The sequence below is a fragment of the Bufo gargarizans genome, chromosome 2, assembly GCF_014858855.1.
Source record: "Bufo gargarizans isolate SCDJY-AF-19 chromosome 2, ASM1485885v1, whole genome shotgun sequence".
In the NCBI taxonomy this organism is placed as follows: domain Eukaryota; kingdom Metazoa; phylum Chordata; class Amphibia; order Anura; family Bufonidae; genus Bufo; species Bufo gargarizans.
Window position 1 is genome coordinate 609,599,352 of NC_058081.1, and position 24,842 is coordinate 609,624,193.

Here is a 24,842-nt window from a genome sequence, read left to right on the forward strand (position 1 = left end):
CTGATGCTGGATTTCTGAAGAACCTAGGGCGGGCCAGAGGGGTTAAAGGGGAGGAGTTTAAAATGAATAGCGACGAGGGGCCTGGGCACCGGCCGCTTGAATGCCGCCCCTGGGCACTTTCAGACCTAATGTGCATATTGAATAAAAGTGTTTTTTTGAAGAAAATAAGCGACGGACAGCTATACGGTATGTAGCATTCCAATATGGGGACTATAACTTGCAGGATAACAGGCCGAACTGGATGGAAAAATGTCTTTTTTCGGCCTTATGTACTATGTTACTATAAACGCAGCGTTATGGTATCGCTTACCGGAGACAGTTGCGCTCAGGCACAACTCTGGTGTAGACATATGCATGTATGCATGTGACTGCTGCTCCCACCACTCGGGACTACAAAAAGGGAGACAACAATATGATGAAGAGGAGAAAAAAAATGGTTTCAAGTGCGGATCACTAAAATGGTATGACTTCATGGGATGGAAGAGACTCTGGCTCCTACCCTTTACCCTTTTACCCCCCACCCTGATCAATAAAAACACAACAACCGTACTCGGTGTAAAGGCCGAAGAGGCAATTTATTAAACAACCATAAATAAAATACCATACTTTTAACACATATTATAACCACTTTAAACTTAATACTTTTAACATATATTATAACCATAAGACACCGAGGGATCCTAGAAGGCAATCTGAGCATCCGGTCCATGTTTTAAATCACTTTTTTACCCTCGGCCGCACTCTCCGACCTAAGGGCTCCAAATCCACGATTTATACCCCTGCAAGGCTATTATCCCTATCAGTTTTCCATTTACCACCAAAACCTCATAGACGCACGCCGTAAAGATAAAGCCATGCGCCTATACCAAAATATTGCCTCCCAGGATACCCTTCTTACTGCCCGCTGTGACAAAGGGAGGGAGGGTGGGCAACTTCTACCCACGCTTTCCTCTGACTGAATAAGCCCCACACCAATATCCTCTAAACTCACATCCCATAACCCGCTCCACCCCTTCCTTTTTCCTACCGGAACACTCCACTCTTATCATAATTAACCCTATCCGCCACTTTCTTTCCCCTAAGTCAAGCAGCTCCATTGCTTTTCGTTTGATAAATAAAATAAAAACAGAGAGCAACATGTCTCGGAGGTGGACAGCCTCCTTTATCTGTCTGTCTATTTGTGTCATATCTATCTAATATGTTTATCTAATATGTTTATCTAATATCGGTCTCATAAAATAATAAAAGTTATCACTTACCTGCAAATTACAGAGCGGATGTCCAGTCATTATCCATTGTATCAGAAAGACCACTTGTTTAACACCAACCCGCACTGGGACTTTGGAGCCTTCAGGAGACTTGATCATCTCATCAAGGAGACCCATATTAATGTTTCCAGGTAGCCACTGTATGACCACAGTTTTCATCACATCTAGACCGTGACAGAGCACTGATTGTGTGTTACCTGTGTGTTGTAGATTTGCCCACGTATTCACAGATCCTGGTACATATGTGTTCCTGGACAACGGGATTAGGGATCGATCCCTTTTTGTGACCGTGAAAGAGAATAATGTGTATTGTGATCCAGCAGCTTCCCGTATCCAGCCATCTTCTCCTTATCAGCTTGTCAAGCAGGGTATTGTCACTCAGCAGAGACTCAACTTGGCACCAAACTGGGCAGCAATCCTGGGTAATGCACTGTGCAATGCTCTCATCCCTGTGCAGCCATTAGGGCAAGCGTTTCAGCATGCTGTCCTATTACTGCGCTCTTAAATGTTATATCAGAAATCAACCTCCTCCCTCAGCTCTAATAATAACGATGCTGCTTTGCATGTTATTTAGGTGTTCTGCTGCTGCTCTTCACAGTAATGGTAACTCTGCTGGTCCTGACCTGGGTACTACGACCCTCACTCTACACCCCCAGCCCCCTAAAAAACTGGAAGCCAAGGTGGAGGAGTCTTGGAGAACCCTATATCCCACCAGAATATGTGCTCACAAGAGACAGGTTGTCCTGGTGATACATGTGTTCATATGATGTTCAGTATTAGGCCATGTTCACATCACATTCGGGTGAACACTTTTGGTGTATGCGCCAGGAAAAAACCCTAGTGCATACGGTGGGCCACCGCAAAGAGCTGTCTATATAGCGACATACGTCAGATGTATATGTCAGACAATGCCCCTGATGTATACCTCCAATGTATATAGATCAAATCTGATGTGAACAGAGCCTTACTAAAATACAGTATATTATAAAGCATATATTCAGGCTGTACAACACATGACCTTATATACCATATCACCTCCTTATATGCAGTGTACCACACTTAACTTTCTTATATACAGTATATACCATATGACCTCCATATATACCACACAGGAGCTCCTTATACACATTATAACATGCACCCGTCATATGCGTAATATACCACATATGACCTCCTTATATACAGTGTACAATGTGACCTCCTTATAAACAGTATATAAAATATCTTTCAAAAAATGCAGTATACAAAACACCTTAGAAGACCTTGTATATTGTAAATCTTCATGTAACAGATAATACTTTTACATGTGACTTTCTGCCATACTTGTCTCTACGCACACCACCTCTCCGTACAGCTTTATGTGATCTCTGGATGTTTTCTCTTACTCAGTCTCCAGTTTTATGAAGCGGTTGGCCGTCATGGCTCTGGAGAGATACTGGATAATGGGAAGAAAGAAATATTCTATGGATTAGGTACAGACATGCAGTATTGTTATAATCAATGGTGTCTAGCCTTTCTTTAGCTGGTCATTGTGCCGTTCATGTTGGACCGCTATAAATGGGAACCATTAATAAATTACCTGATACTTTGGGGATCTCAAAAGTAAATCCTTGAACTGGGTCCTAACATATAGTTGCATACCTTTGCTCTAGATAAGTAAATTATACTTCCTCTACCTATTATGTTTATGGTGGCCACAGAAACCTTGTGCATGTTAAAAAAAAAATTGTTTCAGATCAAAGGAACTCAATACGTGTCTTGGAGGATTTTAATGTACGGACTTTGTTTGACAAACTTGAAGATCAAAATCTTCACTTGACATCCCAGCTGGGAAGACATAGGAGCGAAACTCTCTCCTTCTATAAGGCCTTTATACACAGGATACAGGTGCTCAAGGTAAGCCCAGGTTTATCTGTTTTATGAAAAGTTCTGTTCATGGCTATGCATCAGCTATACATGTAGGGGGTCATTCATTAACCTGAAATCCGCGTATTTTAGGCGTAATACAGGCGTAGATTGTGACTCAGTGGTTAGTTGCGCTGCATTCTGCAACTTTTTCCCGCTCATGTCAGGTCTAAAAAAGTGTGCATAGCATGGGTGGGGAAGAGGACGGGCCAGCAGGCCCATCTAGTTCATCATTTTCTACACCTGGTTTAGGCGTAGAAACTGGTCTAAGTGTAAGCCAGCTCGGAAATTGGCTTACATTTAGAAGCGGCACTGGATACGCAATCCACTGCCAGCGCAGGAGCTTTATTAAGACCAGCGTCTAAAACGCCAGTCTTAATAAATGAACCTTGTAGTCTTTGTTGTCTTCCTTCCCTCCCAGGAATACAACTTGCTAGTACCCCCGAGTCATTAGTGTCACTGACTGAACTTTCTACAATTAAAGGGGTTTCTGCAAATCTACAGTAGTTACTCATAACATGCCTGCAGAAGAAAGTTTGTAATATACTGTAATATGCAGCTGAAACCAGAAGTTTACATACACTATATAAAAAAGACACATATGCATTTATTTTTGTTTTTCTCAATATCTGACATGAAATCAGAATAAATCTTTCCTTTTTTTGGTCAATTAGGATTACCATAATTATTATTATTTGCCAAATGCCAGAATAATGAGAGAGAGAATGTTTTAAGGCATTTTTATTACTTAAAAGTTTACATACACTAAGAATACTATGCCTTTAAACATTTCTGGACTGCCCATATGATGATGTCATGTGTTTGGAAGCTTCCCTTAGGTTTGTTGGCAACATCTGAGTTAATTAGAGACACACCTGTGGATGTATTTAAATGCACACCTGAAACACACTGCTTCTTTGTGTAGCATCATGGGAAAATCTAAAGGAATCAGCCAGGATATCAGGAAGATAATTGTGGACTTGCATAAGTCTGGCTCAACCTTGGGAGCAATTTTAAGACACCTGAAGGTGCCTCGTTTATCTGTACAAACAATTATACGCAAGTACAAACAAGATGGGAATGTCCAGCCATCATCCTGCTCAGGAAGGAGACGGGTTCTGTGTCCCAGAGATTAACGTGCTTTGGTCCGACATGTGCATATCGACCCAAGAACAAAAGCAAAAGACCTTGTGAAGATGAAGGCAGAAGCTGGTAAGATTGTGTCAATATCCACAGTGAAACGAGTACTTCAACATGGGCTGAAATGACACTCTGCCAGGGTGAAGCCATTACTCCAAAAGAAACATAAAAAAGCCAGATTAATGTTTGCAAATACACAAAGGAACAAAGACCTAAATTTTTGGAGATATGCCCTGTGGTCTAACGAAACTAAAATTGAACTTTCTGGCCATAATGACCATTGTTACATTTGAAGGAAAAAGGGAGTAGCTTGGAAGCCTAAGAACATCATCCCAACTGTGAAACACGGGGGTGGCAGCATCATGTTGTGGGGTTGTTTCACTGCAGGAGGGACTGGTGCACTTCACAAAGTAGATGGCATCATGAGGAAAGAAGATTATGTGGAAATAACATGGATCAGTTACAACAGTTTTGTCATGAGGAATGGGCCCAAATTCCGACCAACTATTGTGAGAAACTTGTGGGAGGATATAAAAAATGTTTGACCCAAGTCATTCAGTTTAAGGGCAATGTTACCAAATATTAATGAAATGTATGTAAACTTTTGACTGCAGAAAGTAATAAAAATGTCTTTAAACACTCTCTATCATTATTCTGGGATTTGGCAAATAATAATAATTATGGTAATCCTAATTGACCAAAAACAGGAAAGGTTTATTCTGATTTCATGTCAGATATTGAGAAAAACATGCATATGTGTCTTTTTATATAGTGTATGTAAACTTCTGGTTTAAACTGTACTTACCATTCCAAAGTCATGTGGATCAGCCTCTTGGCAACCCAGTCACATAATACTCTGCTTCTTGAAAACTTTCTCCTGCCAATGTCACATACTTTATCAAGCTTCTAGCCTGGGCTGTGGAGGTCACTTCATCTGTGGATAGGGCCATTCCTCTTCCTGGTGCATGTGCAAACTCCTGAATCTACCTCATCTGAGCATGCATCAGGGAGAGGAATAGTTTGGGCCTGGGACCTGGCAACCTAGCAAATGCCGTTGGTGAAAGCAAGTGAGTTTTGGAACCTGCTGAGTCCCGAAAAACTCCTTTAATACAGTATATTCACAGCATGAGTGAAAGTATTAGAATTTAAAGGTGTATTCCAGTTCCTACCGCTGGGACCCCCACCAATCACGGGGACCCCACGGAGCCCCCCAAAATCAATGGAGCAGCAAGTTGGACATACAAACTTATAAAAGTCAATTTGCATAATACCTTGTTTGAATACTGTACGGAGCTAGGTACCACTTGGAACCGAACCCGAGTTCGGGAAATGTTTTTTTACAGTAAAAATGTATTTATTAAATTATTATGCGAAGTCTCTAAGCAATAACTTCGGCTCATCTGAGCCAATACATTCTAATACTGTATGGAGCGCTCGCTCCGTACAGTATTCAAACAAAGTATTATGCGAATCGACTTCGGATGATTCATCCGAAGTCGATTCGCTCATCCCTAATCCTAATGGTAGGACCCATATGGATCTAATAGTTATCCTCTGTCCTGTAACTTGTAACAACCGGAATACCCCTTTAACTTTTACTAAGTATATTAGAAATATAAACATATAAGATGTGATAACATCAGTCCTAACAGTAGTATTGTTGCCACAAGAAGTATCAAAATGCACTTACAACCTATATGAAGGGGCAAAAGTGTGGTGAGAAAACCATACAATGCAATACACATATTGTATCCGAATAAAGCATCATTGGAAGAATCTTAACAGGTCTAATGGGCTTATATTAGAAGGTGAGACAAGTGATGTATCTATTCCTAGTATTCCCTAAAAGCCAAACTCTGATACCACACTGATAATGGCAACCCCCTGTTGTCCCTCGCTCTAAGTAGCCCTAAAGTGCAGTTTCCAGTGAACGGTAATGCATAGACTTTATATGCATAAAATATTATTTATATGTTCCAGGAAATGTTACAGACCATAGAACTGGGGTCCAATAAATGTGTTGAGTGGAGGAAAATTCCACTTGAAGGTGAAGAGGAAAGTACAAGAGCCACAATGACTTCTCAACAGAGTCAGAGCTCATCCCTGATCATGAACCAGGCGTATAATGCCAACCAGACTCAAGGTAAGGCCTGGAAACCAGGTTAGCATAAGCATCTCCTTCTATACCTGTAGGGGCAGTATAGGTAAAATACACTTATAAATCAGGCTGATATTTAGTAAAATCCAACCAACAATGTCATAACATGGATTTCTCTGAGCATGTGTAAACATAATTATGTCTCTTGCATCATCACTTCATAATTATTGTAATTCCATTATGTTATGCTTAATATGCAATGTCCCCATTAGGGTGCCCACTTGCATAACCCCAAAACAGAGGACATCATAGGCTACACCCAAACTCCACTAATCCATGCCCCTAATCATGCTAAACCGCGCCCTAACGGTAACAGTGTCTGCTAGGGTTATTTGATGCAGGGTCTTCTGCGACTGTTTATGCCCAGACTGTAGCCAGTGAAAGAAAGTGGGTCACTAAATACTATAGCTGGCACCTAATACTTGCTGTGAGTGTGAAAGCAGCTAAACAGCTGAGCTCTGCAAAAGAGACAACATATGTGCCAGCCTTTCAAGGGAAAATGATTCTACAGAGAGTGTAACAAGTGGGGGTGCAAAGCATCTTGTCAGCAAAGGTAAATGCCTGAACCTTGGCTACAGACTTCCCTGCATGTAGTGCGATCTAATGAGCTTCAAGTTCTCCATCATACTAAAAGAACAGCCTGATCACCGGTTTAGAGACTGTGCTATGTTGAAGGAATATCAATATAGTAAGAAAGGGAAGAATAAGTTGCAGCCCTTTGTTTTGCTGGGAAAGACTGAGCAGATTATAAGAAGGAGACTTAACCCCATGCCTCCTATGGATAGTCTTTAGAAATTGCACATTGTAAAAGTAACGACTGTGCTTGATGTATTCAGTGCCTGTGTGAACCATCTACTGAATCACTTCAGTACAGTGGACTTGTTGCAAAGAAACCTGGTCTTAGGGAGCGTGGGGAGATCAGCCTCCATGACTTAAAGGGGTATTCCCATCACAGACAGTGGGGGCACGTCGCTAGGATATGCCCCCATTGTCTTATAGTTAGGGTTCCCACCTCAGTGACCTGTACCTACGCCGAGAACGGAGCAGGGAGAGCGGTGGCTGGAGGACCCTGGGTTTCCTGGGGTCCGGCCACCACCAAGTGCTCTCCCCATACAAGTGAAAGGGAGCGCACCGCGCTTGTGCGGCCACCTCTCCCATTCATTTCTATGTGGTTGACTATATCCTAGTGATATGCCCCCATTTTCTGTGCTGGGACAACCCCTTTAAGTTGAGCTAGTCCTACAAGACACTGTTGCCTGGTTTTCAGTGATGGTTTCCCTTCAAAGGGTATCTGTCAGCAGATTTTTTATCTATGAAACTGGCTGACTTTTTGCATGTGCTCTTGGCAGCTGAAGGCATCCATGTTGGTCCTATGTTCTTATGTGCCCTCCTTGCTGAGAAAAATGTAGTCTTAAAGTGTAACTGTCATGTTTTCATAGAAAAATCTATTTTAGCACATGTTACTGCTGCTGCAGCATTATGCATAAAGAAATCTTTATTTTATTCACATACCACTGTTTTCATTGAGCTTTTCCCTTAGTTACAGCTGTTTTGAATCCTACAATATGAGGATTTTTTCAAGATGGCTTCTCTGCCAGTTCTCTGAGGCCAAAACTGTCTTCCCTTACTTCACATACACACTTGCTTTAGTCAGCAGCTTCCTGCTAGCCAATCAGATTTGATTACTGAGAGACACACCTCCTCCCTCTGAAGCCTAATGCAAACATGCAATGTGCAGTGTCTGTCTTCTGTTTACACTAAAGGGAAGACAGAAAAGCCCTAGCAATGGTCTTTTAAGGGACCAGTGGAAAAGGACAGGGGACATTAATGAAAGCTGTTATTGTAAGGTAATTACAGATCTTTTGGCAGTCAATGACAGACTAACTCAGGTATACTGTACATGTCTAACACTAATAAACTAGAGAAGAAAAAAATATGACAGTTACACTTAAATATATGCAAAAAGGCCTCTAGGTGCAACAGGGGCATTGCCATTACACCTAGAGGCTCCACTTTCTGCAACTGCCGCACCCTCTCCCCTTTGATTGACAGGGCAGGCGTTATTACATTTACAATGCCTGGCCCTGTCAAAAGTGCAGTGCGTGGTGCATTTGCATAGAGAGCCTCTAGGTGTAACAGAAACGCCCCGTTGCCCCTAGAGGCTCAGTTGCATATATTAAAACATCATTTTTCTCAGCAATGCGGGAACATATAAACATAGGACCAACACAGATGCCTTCAGCTGCCAAGAGCACATGTAACAGGTCAGGCAGTTTCATGAGTACAAATCTGCTGACAGATGCTCTTTAAGAGGTATCTTTTAACTTGATTCCTGTCATAATTTACACTCAATAGGGGCATATTGAGTTCAATTTTCTTCCATCTTATCAGGACAATAACCTGCAGCAACAATGCGTGTGTGTTTTTATACAAATGTGTACATTCTTATGGTCAGTATATAATTCTAGGTGTTTTCATGCAAGAAGCCACTGCTCTTATGAAAGTCGTAAAGCTCTCATTGATGAAAGTCACCTCTGAACTAGCAGCAAAGAAAAATATATTGACACTGGAGAAGCACAACCATGTGAAGGGTCATATTGAACCCAGAGCTGCTAGACCCCTTGAGCAAGACCAGGTCAGATAATATTTAACACTGGTCTTTATACTGAGTTATTTTATTTAATCATATATGATGAATGGAGCTGACTGAATTTCTCTGCAAAACCTGGTGGTCGGGGTGCAGCTGTGCAGGGAAAACTTAGGAGAGAACTCAGTGTAGTACCCCATACCTGGGAGTATCTGCAAAGTTTGGTTTGTTAGGTAATGTTATGTCATGTTTGCACTGTACACCAGCAGGTGAGGTATTGTTGGCATCTTTGTAGGAGTCGGCTGGTTCTACTTCTTGCCAGGAGATGGGAGTCTTAGCTAGGACTGTGAGGAGTGAGGAAGCACCTCCTATGGCTCCTGCTCCTAGGGACCAGATAACAAACTCATGTGTGAGACCACTACTCCAGAGAAACTTCAAAGACAAAACGACAGATATTCTGTATATCTACAGGGTTTACAGTCAGCAGATAGACCAGCAACCATAGCTATCCAAGCTTTGCTGCAGTTGAGAGACTATGGTTCAGACACCCATCACTTTAGATCACATCCAGGCCAGGTCAAATCAAAAAGCCTGCATTACCCAGTGGACTGTGTAAATCAGTAATCAAGCCAGCACTACCCGTATAGCCTCTTGTGCAAGGACCAGGTCCAGTCCGTAAACAATCCAGAAGAAAAAGAAAAAAAAGGCCAGGACTAAGATGAAAATAAAATCTTCAGTCTTTTTAAACTTCATCTACAAATACATCTCTACATGCTAATCGGTAACGCAACCAACGCGTTTCGATCTAACACTTCTGGTCTGATTCCTTATACCCACTTTCCACTGCACTGATCCCCAAGTAGCAACGACTTGAGGGAGTACATATTTACATACTGTGGCACATCATCTCATCAGGGCGACTACCACTCCAATCCTCTCCACTGGCTTCTCCGGTGCTTGCTACACCAGCATTATATTAGAGTTGTGACTCCTCTATTCTCTGTATGGGTAAGGGTTCCAGAGCCTGGACCCCCACGATCATAAAATAATGCCATATCCTATTGATATGCTCTAACTTTATAACATGGGTATACCCTTTAAATGTTTGGATGATAGCAGATATCATCTTGAAACTCCAGTAATTGATTGCAGCACATTAATTATATTTATCTTAGGCTAGGTCTACATGACGAGAGCTGTTGCGGCCGGGGATGCAGAGTATCGGTGATCCCATAGAAATGAACAGGATTGCAACATGATTCGCAAAAAATCCATCACTGTTGGATTTTTTCCAACTCGCTCTGCAATCCCATTCATTTCTAGGGGATCACTGTTATCCTGTAATCCTGGCCGCAACAGCTGTTGCACAACCAGTGTTGCCATTTAGCCTTAGCCGTAATATCGTGTGAGATGTATTTAAACACTTCCATGTGCACACCTTTTGTTTCTCGCATGTAAACTAATAAATTTAACCAGTTCAAGACCGGGCCATTTTCTCCCCCTCCTGTTTGTTTAGTACAAACAATTTTTTTTTTCCATTCGGGTTATGTAAATGATTTTTGCATATATATGGCTTTATTTTTCAGTAATTTTTATTTTAGTATTTTTTTTTTTCTGGCTTCTCCTCTGGGGTGGACCAAATGCTTCAGTCTGCTGGAGAACGTTAAGTTCAGGAATGGCTTAATTTTTGGTATAGCCATGTAAAGAAAACCTGGGAATCTGCTTCAACCTTAATTAATACAAATATAGCTGCCATGTCAGTAGCTAGATCAATGTAACTGGCTTAATCAGTTTCAAATTCATCTTAATATGAAGACCTCCAGGGAAGAGATTCTTGACTTCCTTCCTCTGCTAAAGTTGACCACAGAGTTTATGGCTGACACTTTGGCATAGTCGGTCCAATTCGCCGCCAGGTATGGCGCATTATTTAATACCGCAAGACATGCCCTCTGGTTAAAGACTTTGGGGCGTGATATACTTTCCAAGAATAAATTATGCTCAATTCCTTCTCAGAATCTTATCTATTTGGACTAGTTGTAGATAACATTTTGCAGAAGGCAGCATATAAAAACAGGTTTCTGGAAGAGAAATCTAGGAGAATGCTGTGCTTTCATAAAACAGTTCTTCAATTACAAGTAAGGAAGAGAGTTATCCAAAAGGAGTCAATGACAGAAGATTTTTTTTTTCAACCCAAATAACATCTCCACCTGGATCAAAAGCTACCTGTCTCTATACAGAAGAATTCACCTATCAGAAAGGATAAAGTGTTCCCTATTATGGTGGACCAACCAGGAGAACCTGGAACATGACTCCTATGATCACTATGAATGCCAGCAAGCGGGGCTGGGGAGCTCATATAAAGAATCAGTATTTTCAAAGTCTCTGGCCTCAGGGAATCAAAGATCATTCTTCCAATTTCAGAGAACAAAGAGCAGTATGGGCTTTATCACAAAGCAGTGCTCTTCTTCAAGGGTTCCATCTGAGAATATGGTCCAACAATATGACTACAGTCAACAGTTAATACATCAAATATTTTTCCGGGACTAGAAGAGAATGTTTTTTCCATATTAGCTGTTCACGAAAGAGGCATGGAGAACACTACAACAGACTTCTTAAGCAAACATCTTATTGACCCAGAGGAGTGGTTCCTAAACAAAGAAGGCCTATTTCACACTTATGTTGTGGCATTCCGGTTTTCAGATCAGGCAGAGGATCTCAAAACCGGGCCAAAACGGATCAGTTTTGTACCCATTCATTGTCAATGGGGACAAAGCTGTTCAGGATCAGGATGCATTCCGTTGTTGCGTAACAAACCAGATCTGGCATGAAAATCAATGTCATGGGTGCCGGATACGTAAAAAAATAAAATTTAATTATCTGGCGCCCATTGACTTACAATGATTTTCATACCAGAGCTGGTTTGTTTAGTTTTGATTTAATACTACCGAATCCGGCCAAAAAGGATGCATCTGGATGTATTAAATGGCACAGATCTGTTTAATTCAGGTTTTGAGATCCTTTGACGGATCTCAAAACTGGAATGCTACAAAGCAACTGTGAAACAGGCTGGAGTCTTTCACGAACTAACCCTCAAGTGGGGCACACCTCAGATAGACTTATTTGTCACAAAGATAAATACCTAGGTGCAGGGCCGGTTTTAGACAAAATGTGGCCCTGGGCAAAATCAAAAGAGGGGGCCCACATCTTGTAATAATGTGCTAAAATCACAGTCCAACGTCCGACACCCCCGCCGATCAGCTGTTTGAGACGGCGCATGCTGTTCACTGCTGCTGTCCCATAGACATACTGCAGCAGAGCAGGAAGAGAAAAGGAAGACAGCATGTGCGCTGTGCACTGTGCACACGCTGTCTCCTCAAACAGCTGATTGTCAGGAGTGCCGGGTGTCAGACCCCCGCCGATCTAATATTGATGACCTAAGGATGTTGTCCCCCGTTGATTTCGGCACCTTATATTCTAATTACCCGACTTGGTTATACTAGGCAGAGACTGGAGTGGTTCTCTTCTCCCTGGCTGTGAGCGCATCCAATCAGAGCGCACCGATCAAAGCCAGGGAGGTGCTCATTCCCTGCCCTATAAGGTATGACCCTAATTAGACTAGGGCTAAACAGATGAAGGTCCTCTTTAATGGTGGACTTAGACCAAGTACTGTAAAAATCTGTATCTCAACCTTAGGGCTCATGCACACAAACATTTGGTGTTTTACGGTCCACAAATTGCGGATCCATAGAACACGGATGCCGGCTGTGTGCATACCTCATTTTGCGGAACATAAAGGCCACCCCTAATACAGGATGGCCCACGAAAAAGTAGCCCGCCTCCAGCGATAGTATGACAAGATGAACCAGAAAGTTGATAGTTTTTTTTTTGTTTTTTTTTTAATTGCCCACAAGTCACAAAAGATGCATCTTTGGGCAGGTTGGATTATGTTGGCTGATACTGCTTGCAGCTCTTCAACAGTGATGCAGCGGATAGTGTTTGTAGAGTCTAACATGATAGCACCCTGATTTACCCTCTCTTTTTTGCCATGTTCAGTATACTGCGATGTGATGCAACATTGTTAGTATATAAATAAATTGACTGCATCTATGCTGATGTAGTAATTGGGAAAATCACTGGAGGATGGGGGAGGATTTTAACCTCTCGGTGTTCCTTCTCAACAAAAGCCTGTAAGGACAACCTCCTGTGGTACTGTCACATTGGACTCCTGGAAAACCAATTACTGGTAGGACTAATTCCCATTTCTTTTTATTTTACACTTTGTGCTTCTCATAAGGTCATACCAGACCTGTGGAGGACATTTAACATTACATTTTTTATTTATTTATTGCTGACTTCTATACACAGCGCCCGTTGGCAGGGATGGTGAAAGCAGGGATGGAGAAAACCCATTGTTGCCTTCTCTATGGTCAGTGACATCAGTATCCCCACTCTTTCAGTTTCGATCCCTGCAAGGACGTTAACAAAAGTCCATGCCGAGATATGTGCCAACCACCTGGACGTATGAAGTAAATGGGTGGTCAGCAAGTCGTCATCATAAAATGATCTATTGTTTAAATCAAGTTTTTTTGTTAAACATCTTTCTAAAATTTTTTAGTTATTTTTAGTTTTCCATGTCACTATCTATAATTCCTGCAGTTTTTGCACTGGCCACTAAGCTTAATAATATAGCCTCTTTTTGGTCTGTACAGATCACTTTTCAGAAGTCATCTAATTATCATCACAGGCAGGATTACTATGACATATCACTTCTCTCTCTCTCTCTCTCTCTCTCTCTCTCTGTCTCTCTCTTACTATATATACAAATACTCACAAAAAGTTAGGGATATTTGGCTTGTGGATGAAATTTCAGGATGAACATAAAATGCACTCTAACCTTTACAGGTGAACTTAAAGTACAACTGCCATTCTATTTTTATTTTTTTGTGAATTGTTTAGGGAGAGTGATATTGATCATTTTTCTAATGTACTTTAATTACTGAAATCATACTTTTATATTAGAAAAATAGCTCTAAAGTGGCCAATTTTGAGCCTTAGCAACGCTCCTCTGTCTTCTGTTTACATAACTGTGGAGACTTGCTAACACTGACCATGTTATATAAACAGAAGACAGAGGAGCGTTGCTAAGGCTTAAAATGGGCCACTTTAGAGCTATTTTTCTAATAGAAATGTATGATTTCCGTAATGAAAGTATATTACAAAAATGGTCAGTATCACTGCCCCTACACATTACAAAAAAAAAAAAAATGGCAGTTACACTTTAATGTGACCTTCTCTAAACTTTTGAATGCAGATGTACAACTGTTCAGTGTTTTAGTACTTTTTGCACAACTTGCTGTTCTCTAAGAAGGAGCTTAATGGCAAACTTCACAACAAGTGTTTGATCCATGAATCGCCCAATAAATTTCCTGGTTGAATTAGAATTGGTATTTAAACAGACCTCCTCATCATGCTGTTCACAATTTGACATAATGAGACCAAAATGACACCTAACAACTGATCAACAGTATTTAACCATTGCGAGGCTTCAAGCAGGATGTTCTCAGACGGAAGTGGCCACTGAGCTTAGAATCTCACACAGATACAAAGAGACTGGAAGAGTCACAGAAAGGCATAGAAGTAGACGTCCTTTGGCCACATCCCACACTGATGACCACTTTATTGCCCTCCAGAACCAGATGTTGAATGCCACACAACTCCAGGCATATTTGAAGGAGGTGAGTGTCACATTAGACCATTCAAAACTGCTTACATCAGCTTGTTCTGCATGTTAGACAACCTACAAGGGTACCTGACCACACCACCAGGCACAGCAGTCACCGTCTTGCATGGGCCAGGGAGCATTCTACACTGAACAAAGGATCAGTGGGCCTCAGTGCTGTTCACTGATGAAAGTCTATTCACACTGAGCAGAAATGATGACCACCAACAATGTTGGAAAAGTCAAGGAGAGCGCTATGCATCCGCCACTGTTGTCACCAGATGAGCCTTTGTTGGTGGTGGCGTTACAGTGTGAGCAGGTGTGTCTAGTGAATACAGAACTGCCCTACACTTTGTGAATGGTACAGTGACAAGCCCATACTACTTGAATAACATCATTAATCCAGTCATTGTGCCTCTGCATGAACAACACAGGCCTAATTTGATCTTAATGGTCGACAATACGCCAGCTCATTGAGGTCGCATCATTAGGGAATGGCTGCTGGAGACTTTGGTACTTCAAATAGAGTGGCCGGCCTGCACTTTCTCCAGACCGGAATCTCATTGAAAACCTACAGTATTGGGTCAGCTGAGTCGCCGTGTAGAGGCTCATAACTCTGTACCCCAGAACCTCAATGACCTGAGGGTCACCCTTGAAGAAGAGTAGAAAGCCATGCCTCAACAGACAATAAGGCGACTTGTGAACAGCATGAAGCTGTAATTGATGCTCAAGGCCACGTGAAAAGTTATTGAGGCACTGACATTTTGTTGGGGGTATACCCACCACTGGTGTTGGCTTTTGTTTCAATAAATTGTTTGAGAGGAGGAAATCACCATTACATGCTTCTACTTAAATCCCCTACTTTTATGATATAATATCACTGTAGCGTGAACTTTTTACATTTTTCATAAATTTCTCCCGTAAGCCAAATATCCCAAACTTTTTGTAAGTAGTATATGTGTATATTTAACATATATTTACAGGATTCATAATTCACAATAGGTGATGGTCAAAGCTTATCCTTTCCTTGGACAATAACCTCTGCACAGGTCGCAGAGCATGTCTAGATAACTCTCCTATAAATGTCCATGAAGTCCACACCTGTCCATTGTGTCTATTGCCCATGTTGGCTGCTACACAAGTATATCTCTACATGCATCTCAGGAAGGATGGCAGCCCCCATAATCATGTTCAGAAAATAAAAAATCCACAATCATAAAATAAAAAACTGATTAAAGAATAAGAATATGTGTCACTGTCTGGTTTTAACTACGGTAGCAGAAAAAAATTACAGCTCACACACCTTCCATCTAAAGGTTATCATGCAAATGCTTTCATTTACCCAGTTTCTCTCCCTCAGGCCACTGTACACACAGATAGTATTTGTCCAGTATTTTTGTTATCAGTATTTGTAGGCCAAAATCAGAAGGGCGTCCAAAATACTGAAGAGGCGCAAATATTCCCATTGTACAGGGTGGGCCATTTGTATGGATACACCTTAATAAAATGGGAATGGTTGGTGATATTAACTTCCTGTTTGAGGCACATTAGTATATGTGACGGGGGAAACTTTTTAAGATGGGTGGTGACCATGGCGGCCATTTTGAAGTCGGCCATTTTGAATCCAACTTTAGTTTTTTTCAATAGGAAGAGGGTCATGTGACACATCAAACTTATTGGTAATTTCACAAGAAAAACAATGGTGTGCTTGTTTTTAACGTAACTTTATTCTTTCATGAGTTATTTACAAGTTTATGACCACTTATAAAATGTGTTCAATGTGCTGCCCATTGTGTTGGATTGTCAATGCAACCCTCTTCTCCCACTCTTCACACACTGGTAGCAACACACCGCAGGAAAAATGCTAGCACAGGCTTCCAGTATCCATAGTTTCAGGTGCTGCACAGCATATGCTGTGAAGATATGAGATGTGCAGCACCTGAAACTACGGATACTGGAAGCCTGTGCTAGCATTTCTCCTGCGGTGTTGCTATCAGTGTGTGAAGAGTGGGAGAAGAGGGTTGCATTGACAACCCAACACAATGGGCAGCACATTGAATACATTTTATAAGTGGTCAGAAACTTGTAAATAATTAATGAAAGAATAAAGTTATGTTAAAACCAAGAACACCATTGTTTTTCTTGTGAAATTCCCAATAAGTTTGTTGTGTCACATGACCCTCTTCCTATTGAAAAAACAAAAATTGGATTCAAAATGGCCGACTTCAAAATGGCCGCCATGGTCACCACCCATCTTGAAAAGTTTCCCCCCTCACATATACTAATGTGCCACAAACAGGAAGTTAATATCACCAACCATTCCCTTTTTTTTTTAAGGTGTATCCATATAAATGGCCCACCCTGTACTTCTTCTCTGTAGTTTCTACTCCTAGTATTGGCTTACAAATATTGATGCAAATCAGGGGGAGAAGAATTCAAAAAGACATTGGCAGTCTTTGCCTCTCTGCCAACCAGGCAAATGCACAAGGCCTCATAGATTACTGATCAAATACTGACTGTTTGAAGGTGGCCTCAATGAAAATTGCACTCTGCATTGCACTACACTAAGCAAAATAATTGCTAGATTCTGAATGTTGTGTTACTTTATTTTAGACCTTGGCCAATAAGAATGCATACGAAGGTCTCATCAACGGCAACATACCAATGCTTTCCTCTGTAGGTGCGTGATATATAGCAATGGAATGAGGACCTTTATGTTCAGTTTCATTAGGATATGAATATGTCGATTTCTGTTCTCTTTCCTAGGTTTGCAGTTTCCACCAATGATTTTTATGACAGCGTTGTACAGAGAGGAGAAACTGAAGAAACTGATCACTGCAAGCCCTTTAACAAAGACATTAGAGGAGATCAAAGAAGCACTAAAGAAACAAGGTGTTGCTTATGTTTGGTCTTCTCCATGTTAGAAATTTTATTTTGTCTTTTCCACTAAATCTTCTATCGCATATGCACAAAATGAGAAGGTTCATCCTCATTCTGTCAGTAGGGGAGGGAAAGAGGCAAATTGTTTCTTTATGCTCCTGTAGCCGGCCATTTGTATTGAACCAATGGGACTTTGCATACAGAGAAGACTATTCTAACTTGCAATCAACTACTTCAGGCTTGTTAGTCTTCATCTGAATATGGAACCCATGACTCTATGACGTTAGTTTTGAGGAAGCTCCATTATTGAATACTTGTCAAGGTTACAGCATGTGTATTCAAAGGAACCAAAAAGCCCAATGACTGTAGACCTGTAGTTCTCTCCTGATAAACTGATTTTTATGAAAATTACTAAAGTAAGTGAAAAAATAGCACTAAAATAAGGATGTCAGTCACTATATTACTCAGCCCTCAGATATCGTTGCATAAACCTAGTGACAGTTCCTAAAAGATAGCGTGCGGGCTGCCTGTAGCCAATAAAAAAGTTTCATTACAACATCCTCCTTACTCTCTACTCCATATTTGTCTTCTGTTTTTCAGAGAAAGAGGTTAAGGGAAGCTACGAGCCAGTAACTGTTGGCACTCTTGTTCCAATGGACATGAGCCAGCTCTCCCCCCGTCAGTTGATTGTGTTCCGCTTTGGCTCAGCTCTCCTCCATCTTGTATGTCATAGCTGCACCCAATATCCTCTGCTACTTCTGATAGCTCAAGCAATTCCAAGAATACAGAGTTTTGGGCAGCAGAAGGAGGATCTGCATCTTGGAGACTCCTATTATGATGCAGAAAATAAAATTTTGTTTGTACCATCTACATGCCTGGATCATGTTGGGGAGCTAGCAGTGGCCATTGTGCATGCGGTGGCACAGATCAGTACAGGTAATTATCAGAGAGGCCATAAACCCATTGATTATAATGAATGAAGCCACTGTTATAAAATGAGAATATATATATATTTTTTTAAATAAATGGGCTTCCCTTACTTGATGGCCTATCTTCAGGGTATAAGATAAGTGTGGGTCCAAAACCCCACAGTTCCACCAAGCAGCTGTTTCAGGTACTCACAGTGAATAGTTTCTGCCCGAAACCTCTAATCATGAGGGTGTGCGGTATCAGACCCTCACTGATATGATATTGATGACCTATTCTGAGCACAGGCCATCAATAACCATGCACTGGAAAACTCTATATGTAACTTTTTACAGTATTGACATTTTTCAACATACAATATGGCTGAAACTTTGCTTTTGTTCTTAGGGATGCATCAGACACCCATTAATAGTGAATATCTACAGTGCATGAATGGAGCTTTCAGGGCACTATCCCGTGCGTTCTTCTATTCTTGGAGTGCAGAGAGTTCGGAGAAGGTCACAGTAAGTGCTGTCAGACAATACACACCAGACCATACTCAAGGATGTCAGCGCTGATTGACTGCATTGATTGATGGGGAACGTGCATTTTTGCATAACGTAGTTACTGGTAGTCATGGGTATGTTCTATGAAGGCAATGCTGGTGGAGTTACATACATATTTCCTTCTTATTGACATATGCAGTTACTGTTGAATCAGCCCTGTAGAGAATACCTCCAAATAAGAAATCCCATCAAATAAGTATTTTTTTACTTTTTATTTAAGTGCAGTTTTGGTAATACTGTATGAGCATCCTGGTGAACCCAGCATAAAGCTCCAGGAACTGACCAGACCGATCAAGAGCAGCCTCATCCATGAGGCAAAACAATGAAATATCTGTTTCTTTTATCATCTGAAGCTAAGCCTGAATCACCCAAATTCCTTGACCCTCTTTCTTATTCTTTTTATTTCGTATGATTCTCACATTGACCTTCTTGTTCCAGGACATGGGTGAAGGACAGTCGGACATGAAAACCGCATTCAGAGACCTTCTGATGATCCACAAACTACCGGATCATTATCATAAGCAGAGAAGGTAGGTGTCGTATTCTCCAGGTAACACAATAGGAAAACAAATTGCATATTAGATTTGTCAAAGCAATTATTTTATAAAGAGAAGTCTAGTCCCCCCCCCCCCACATACAGACAAGCCTGTTAGACAGCAGAGGAGCCTGAGGTCTCCCAGTTTGGTTGGTAGTAGTTTGTGGCCACTAGCTCTTTGCTGTAACCCTATCTTCAGGAACTGTCGTTTTGCTGAGCTCATGCTTTTAAACAGTAGCTTCTGTAATCTGAATAAGCATGGCTGCAACGTAAGCATGAGAAAGAGACAGGGTGCCTTCGCACGTGGCAGATTGTGTCGCAGAAAGACTGAAAATCTATTCCATTCATCTCATTGGGGTTTGCAGAAATCCATGTGCTTCCCACCAAAACAAACCCATTCAAATCAATGGAACTGATTTTTGGTTGCAGAAATTTTTTGTAACAAAATCTTGGTATGTGCAAAGGCACCCTTACACATCTGTTGAGACACTAGATGGAATTTAAAATACATTGAGCATTAGTAGACAATGCAGATAAGGGTCCTTTTTCATGGACTGATTATTATTGGGAACAGAAAATGCTCATTCCTGACCATTCGCGTATAGAAACGTGCCAGCAACCACCTGCCAAACGAGCGAATATTGGCATTGATTGTGCGACACCAAAAACTGTTGCTTGTTGGCAGCAGATCATGGTATGCCAACATCATGCAAACTGAATAAGGGATCAAAGATTCTAGTAACGACCGATCGTCCTCCTTTCAGTTTTTGTCAGACCGTTTAAAAAAAAAGTGTGCAAAAGAGTGCCAGTAGACTTAAATATTATCGATAAAGGCTCATTTGGGGCTCAAATAACTCAATTGAAAAGGACTCTAAACTGGACCTCACTTATCAAAGCTGTGTACATTGAGCAGATAAAGACATAAGAAAATAAATAGCAGAACTTTAAACCCCATAACACAGTGGTTTCTCAGGAAATACAGGTGAAGTCCCTAAAAAACGTGTGCCACTTCTTTTTGCCTTGGCAATAGAAGCTCTGGTCATACGGATTAGGAATAGCCCACTAATTCATGGGATAGTCATCAGTAGATTATTTATTATAATCACATCTTAAAGTTTTACCATCTATTAATAATGGGCTAATAATAAACATACTCAATTATACCCTTATATATCAATTATTATTCATATCAATTATTAATATCATTGTCATATATTGAGAGAACTCTGACTCACACATACTTAAAGGGGTTCTCTGGTATTTTAATACTGATGGACTATCCTAAGCTGTTTCAGAGTAGCTTAGGTTCCATTTTGGACTGATTTTGTTCTATAGCTATCACGTTCAGTCTATCTGCAGACTTTGGCTCTTTGTTTCACACCGAATTGATCAGGTTGCTGCTATGGTGGTTCACTGCATAGCCACTGATCACTGAAAACTTAACCCATATTGTTATCAGCTTGATCATAATTTCGTTATAATGAGTGTATATGAGCTGTCAGGAGTTCAGAGATAGGGGATACACTTCGACCCTCAGAGCAGCTTCCCTACAGATTCACTGTAAAGCTAAAATAAATGGTCTGTAAGATGCACTGAAAGTGAAGACTGCGGAACAAAAACTGTTTAAAATTTGTAATAAATAAATAAAAAATTGTTTTAGACAAAAATGAGTAAAATGCAATGATAAAAAGTGCCCCCAAATGTGCCCATAGCCTTTTTGATGAGCTTTCCTGAGGACAGGCCACAAATATTAAAATCCTCTGAAATCAGTGTAGAGATCCCAGCTTAGTAGTAGCAGTATTATTCATGCAGTATTGCTCCTAATAGCAGTCCAGGGAGGTGACAACTTTCCTTTAACAGTCATAGGCCTCTTAGTAAATTTGACCCATCTTATGGAGTATTTTTTTTATTAAGACTGGAATACAAAAAAATAATATATCCTTAGGCCTCCTGCACACGAATGTGTGCATCCCGTGGCCATTTTGCGGACCACATTTGCAGATCTGCAATACACGGGCGCCGTTCCGTGGCATCCCGCATCACTAATGCAGACCCATTCACTATAATGGGTCTATAAGCTTTTGTAATGCACTGCCAATCCATTAAATTGAGAGAAGACAGGGCTCCTCTTCTCAGGGTCCCAAAGGATTGACCCCTGCCAATCACACACTTATGCCTTGTCCCCTATATATGTAGCAGCCCACATTATCCACAGCATCTTGTATGTCATTACACAAATCTGCACATTGATCTGGCTTTATTGGCGTTCTCCACATTTCTGTTCTTGTCATCTTTTATCAGCTGTGAATTTTACAGCAAGTTTAAAAACCAGAGAATCATGGAAAATGTGTTTATAAAGAATTCTGGATGTCTCAGAGAGAGTCCCAAAGAGCAGAGTTCAGATCAGATGGCTATGCAGGTGGGTCATTAATATCTTTGGATTACATATTGTATGAAGTATTTACTACCTAGTATTTCGGGCCATAGCAGATCTCACGCAAACCAGTGATTAAGAGGGCCACACTACTGGATGAAAGAACACATTGAAGCAAAGGACAGAGACAAGGGGAAGTTAAAGGGGTTGTCTGGGTTCAGAACTGAATCCAGATATATCCCAAATTTCACCCCTCCTGCCCCTCTGACATGAGCATTAGGCCATTTCATGTTCCAATGCTCTCCGCACAGGGCAAGGGCTTTTTTGTAAATATTTTTACACTACGAGGGGGAGGCTTCCTCTTAGAGGTGTTGCCAGTGACGTCACTAGCACTGATGGGCAGGCTTTACTGCTGCCCTAGCCGTTTCACAGGTAGGGCAGTTCTAAAGCCCGCCTATCAGTGCCGGTGACGTCACTGGGCTCACTGCTAGACTGAAGCCTCCGCCTAGCTTTCCCATGGAGAGCCCAGTCTGGATCTCCAGAAAATGCCTTTGCCCTGATGCTCATGACAGGGGGGCTGCCTGTGGTGAAACTCTGAACCCGGACAACACCTTTAAGACATCGGGATATAGTCTGTAATCACCACTACATTTTGGTTTTCTGAACTGTTGTCATGTTGGGGTTGGCTCCATTCCACATTGTGCCCAGGGAGCCATTACCTACCTGTTATGGCCCTGGTCTCAGAGCCATCCAATCTTGCATGCTTATGTTTTCACAATGTAGAATTAATGATCAACCTTTACAGTATACTGTATATCATATAACATTCTTACTACTTCTATTGAATGACAGGAAGAGACAATAGATGTCCTCAATGAAACATTCCTCCAGCTGGTAGAACAAGCAATGAAAAACAAGAGGGAATTCAGAGACCTGAGTGCTGGAACCAAGAACGTTAAAGATCCATCTGTGGTGAGATCTTCAGTAATTAATATACACTTTACGTAGAAACAGGGAAGTGATCCTAAAGGCCTCTCGTTTGCATCGCTTCATACTGTTAATCGAGAATAGAGAGGAGGAGATTTGTTAACACGTATGTCTAGGATGATCTACGAATTTAAGACAATAGCTCCAATGGTCTTGCACACTGAGATGGAAATTTGTGGGTTTATTTAGTGATAGACATTCAGGAACTGCAGTAGTGGGGTCTCCTCCATTACAGGTCGGTCATCCGGCTGTGTACCAGCATCCTGACACTGGATTCCATACCTGACATTATCACCATCTGAAAATACCATGTGTTTAACTTTTAAGTTCCATTAGCTACATACCATGATTTTTGCCTCTAGCAATACACAGAATTGTGACATCAACTTTGACTTTTCACATGTATACTAGAAGCATCTTTGATGGAAACTTTTGCAGATCTAGAAGCTTCATCTGTGTCCTGTTTGGTAAACGCCTAACAATATGGTCGTTATCACCAGTACATAGGTAAATGAAGAAATGTTACTCCTGTTGAGGGTTGACATGATCCAGGGCAGATGACCGATCACTAACAATTTTAGTAGTACAATCAAGATTTTAGAAATGACTTTTGTAGCTTAGTTCTTGACTTTCTAAAACCGAATAACCTTACAGATATTTTTCTTGTAGTTTAATAGGTTGGCAGAAAAGAGGGACCTGGCTGTACTGCTTGAAATACAGAGGCGTTTCACATCTGAGAAGATCAGTGCTTCGGAATCTGAATTACTTTATCTGCATCAGCCGGACACTACATCCTCTGTATTCCGGAAATCAAGTTGTAACTAGCATTTCGACGCACTTGATAAGTGACTGCTATGACATAAAACATAGTTACATACATACTGTATAAAGCATGAATACAGCCGTGAGCTCAGGCCTGAAAGGGGTGTTAATAAAAATTTAAAAAAAAGGCCACTTTTACACAGTCAGTATTTGATCAGTGATTTCCATTAGCAAATCCTCCTGTTATACCTTATCTCTGTGAAGCCTCCATTGGTTCACAATCACTGATCAAACACTGACTGTATGAAAGTGGCCTAAGATTTGCAGGGGTTTTCAGGTACAAATTGAAAGTTATACTATTAATTTAATATAACCTACCTGTGTGAAGCAACCCTGATTTCTTCATCCAGGCAGCGGTCATGTGACACCCCCTGTCTCTTGCTCAGCACTTCTGCTGATATGTCATTCTAGATGCAGGGGTCTCTCTTCCGGGCCATGCGATATCACTGGCGTCACATGCAGTGCAATCTAGACGCTTAGTAGAAGAAGCATTTCCCCAACATATGTGCAGTATTAACAGACTACTGTGTATGTGCAGTGGGGGTATCTGCAAACTTTGGCTTGTTATATAATGTTTCTAATGCTATGTACTGCACACTTGTTGTTCCAGCATGAGCCAGGCAAAGACAGAGGTAACAATACTAACCCAGACCTCTCTGGAGCTTAGGGTGTGGGCTTGCTCCACCCCCTGTTTCCAGAATAGTCTAGGAGAGGAGCTGTATAGAGGGAGAAGGATTTGCATGGCTTCAGAGAGAGAGAGACTGCAAGGTAACCAAGTTTGAGGTGATCCAGACCCTACTGCTGCAGAGGGCTAACAAATTAAGACACCCTATGTACCTCATAGTGCTTCCGTGGGTTTCCGTTCTGTACTTCCGTTCCGCATCTCAGGATTTGCGGTCCCATTCAAGTGAATGGGTCCGCATCCGTGATACAGAATGCACATGGAACGGTATAAACAAGCCCTTAGTCAGAGATCTCTATAGTAGATATTTTAG

At 41.3% G+C, this 24,842-nt stretch overlaps 2 protein-coding genes across 2 annotated transcripts in view; both read left to right on the plus strand.

Annotated features, from left to right (window-relative positions):
* The window catches only part of LOC122926200, a 91,377-nt gene extending 89,481 nt beyond the window's left edge, over positions 1-1,896 (plus strand). Inside the window, exon 9 of the mRNA XM_044277580.1 lies at positions 1,273-1,896. Within this exon, the coding sequence (XP_044133515.1) occupies positions 1,273-1,403 (131 nt within the window). The 3' untranslated portion in view covers positions 1,404-1,896. The remainder of the gene's footprint in view (positions 1-1,272) is intronic.
* LOC122926201 lies at positions 1,869-24,842 on the plus strand. Its single transcript, XM_044277581.1, has 13 exons — positions 1,869-1,948; positions 2,658-2,740; positions 3,004-3,164; positions 6,294-6,456; positions 8,940-9,106; positions 17,391-17,457; positions 17,544-17,669; positions 18,258-18,593; positions 18,972-19,087; positions 19,568-19,659; positions 21,966-22,083; positions 22,891-23,010; positions 23,695-24,842. Exons 1-13 carry the CDS (start codon positions 1,869-1,871, stop codon positions 23,848-23,850), a joined length of 1,785 nt encoding a protein of 594 aa, XP_044133516.1. The 3' UTR covers positions 23,851-24,842.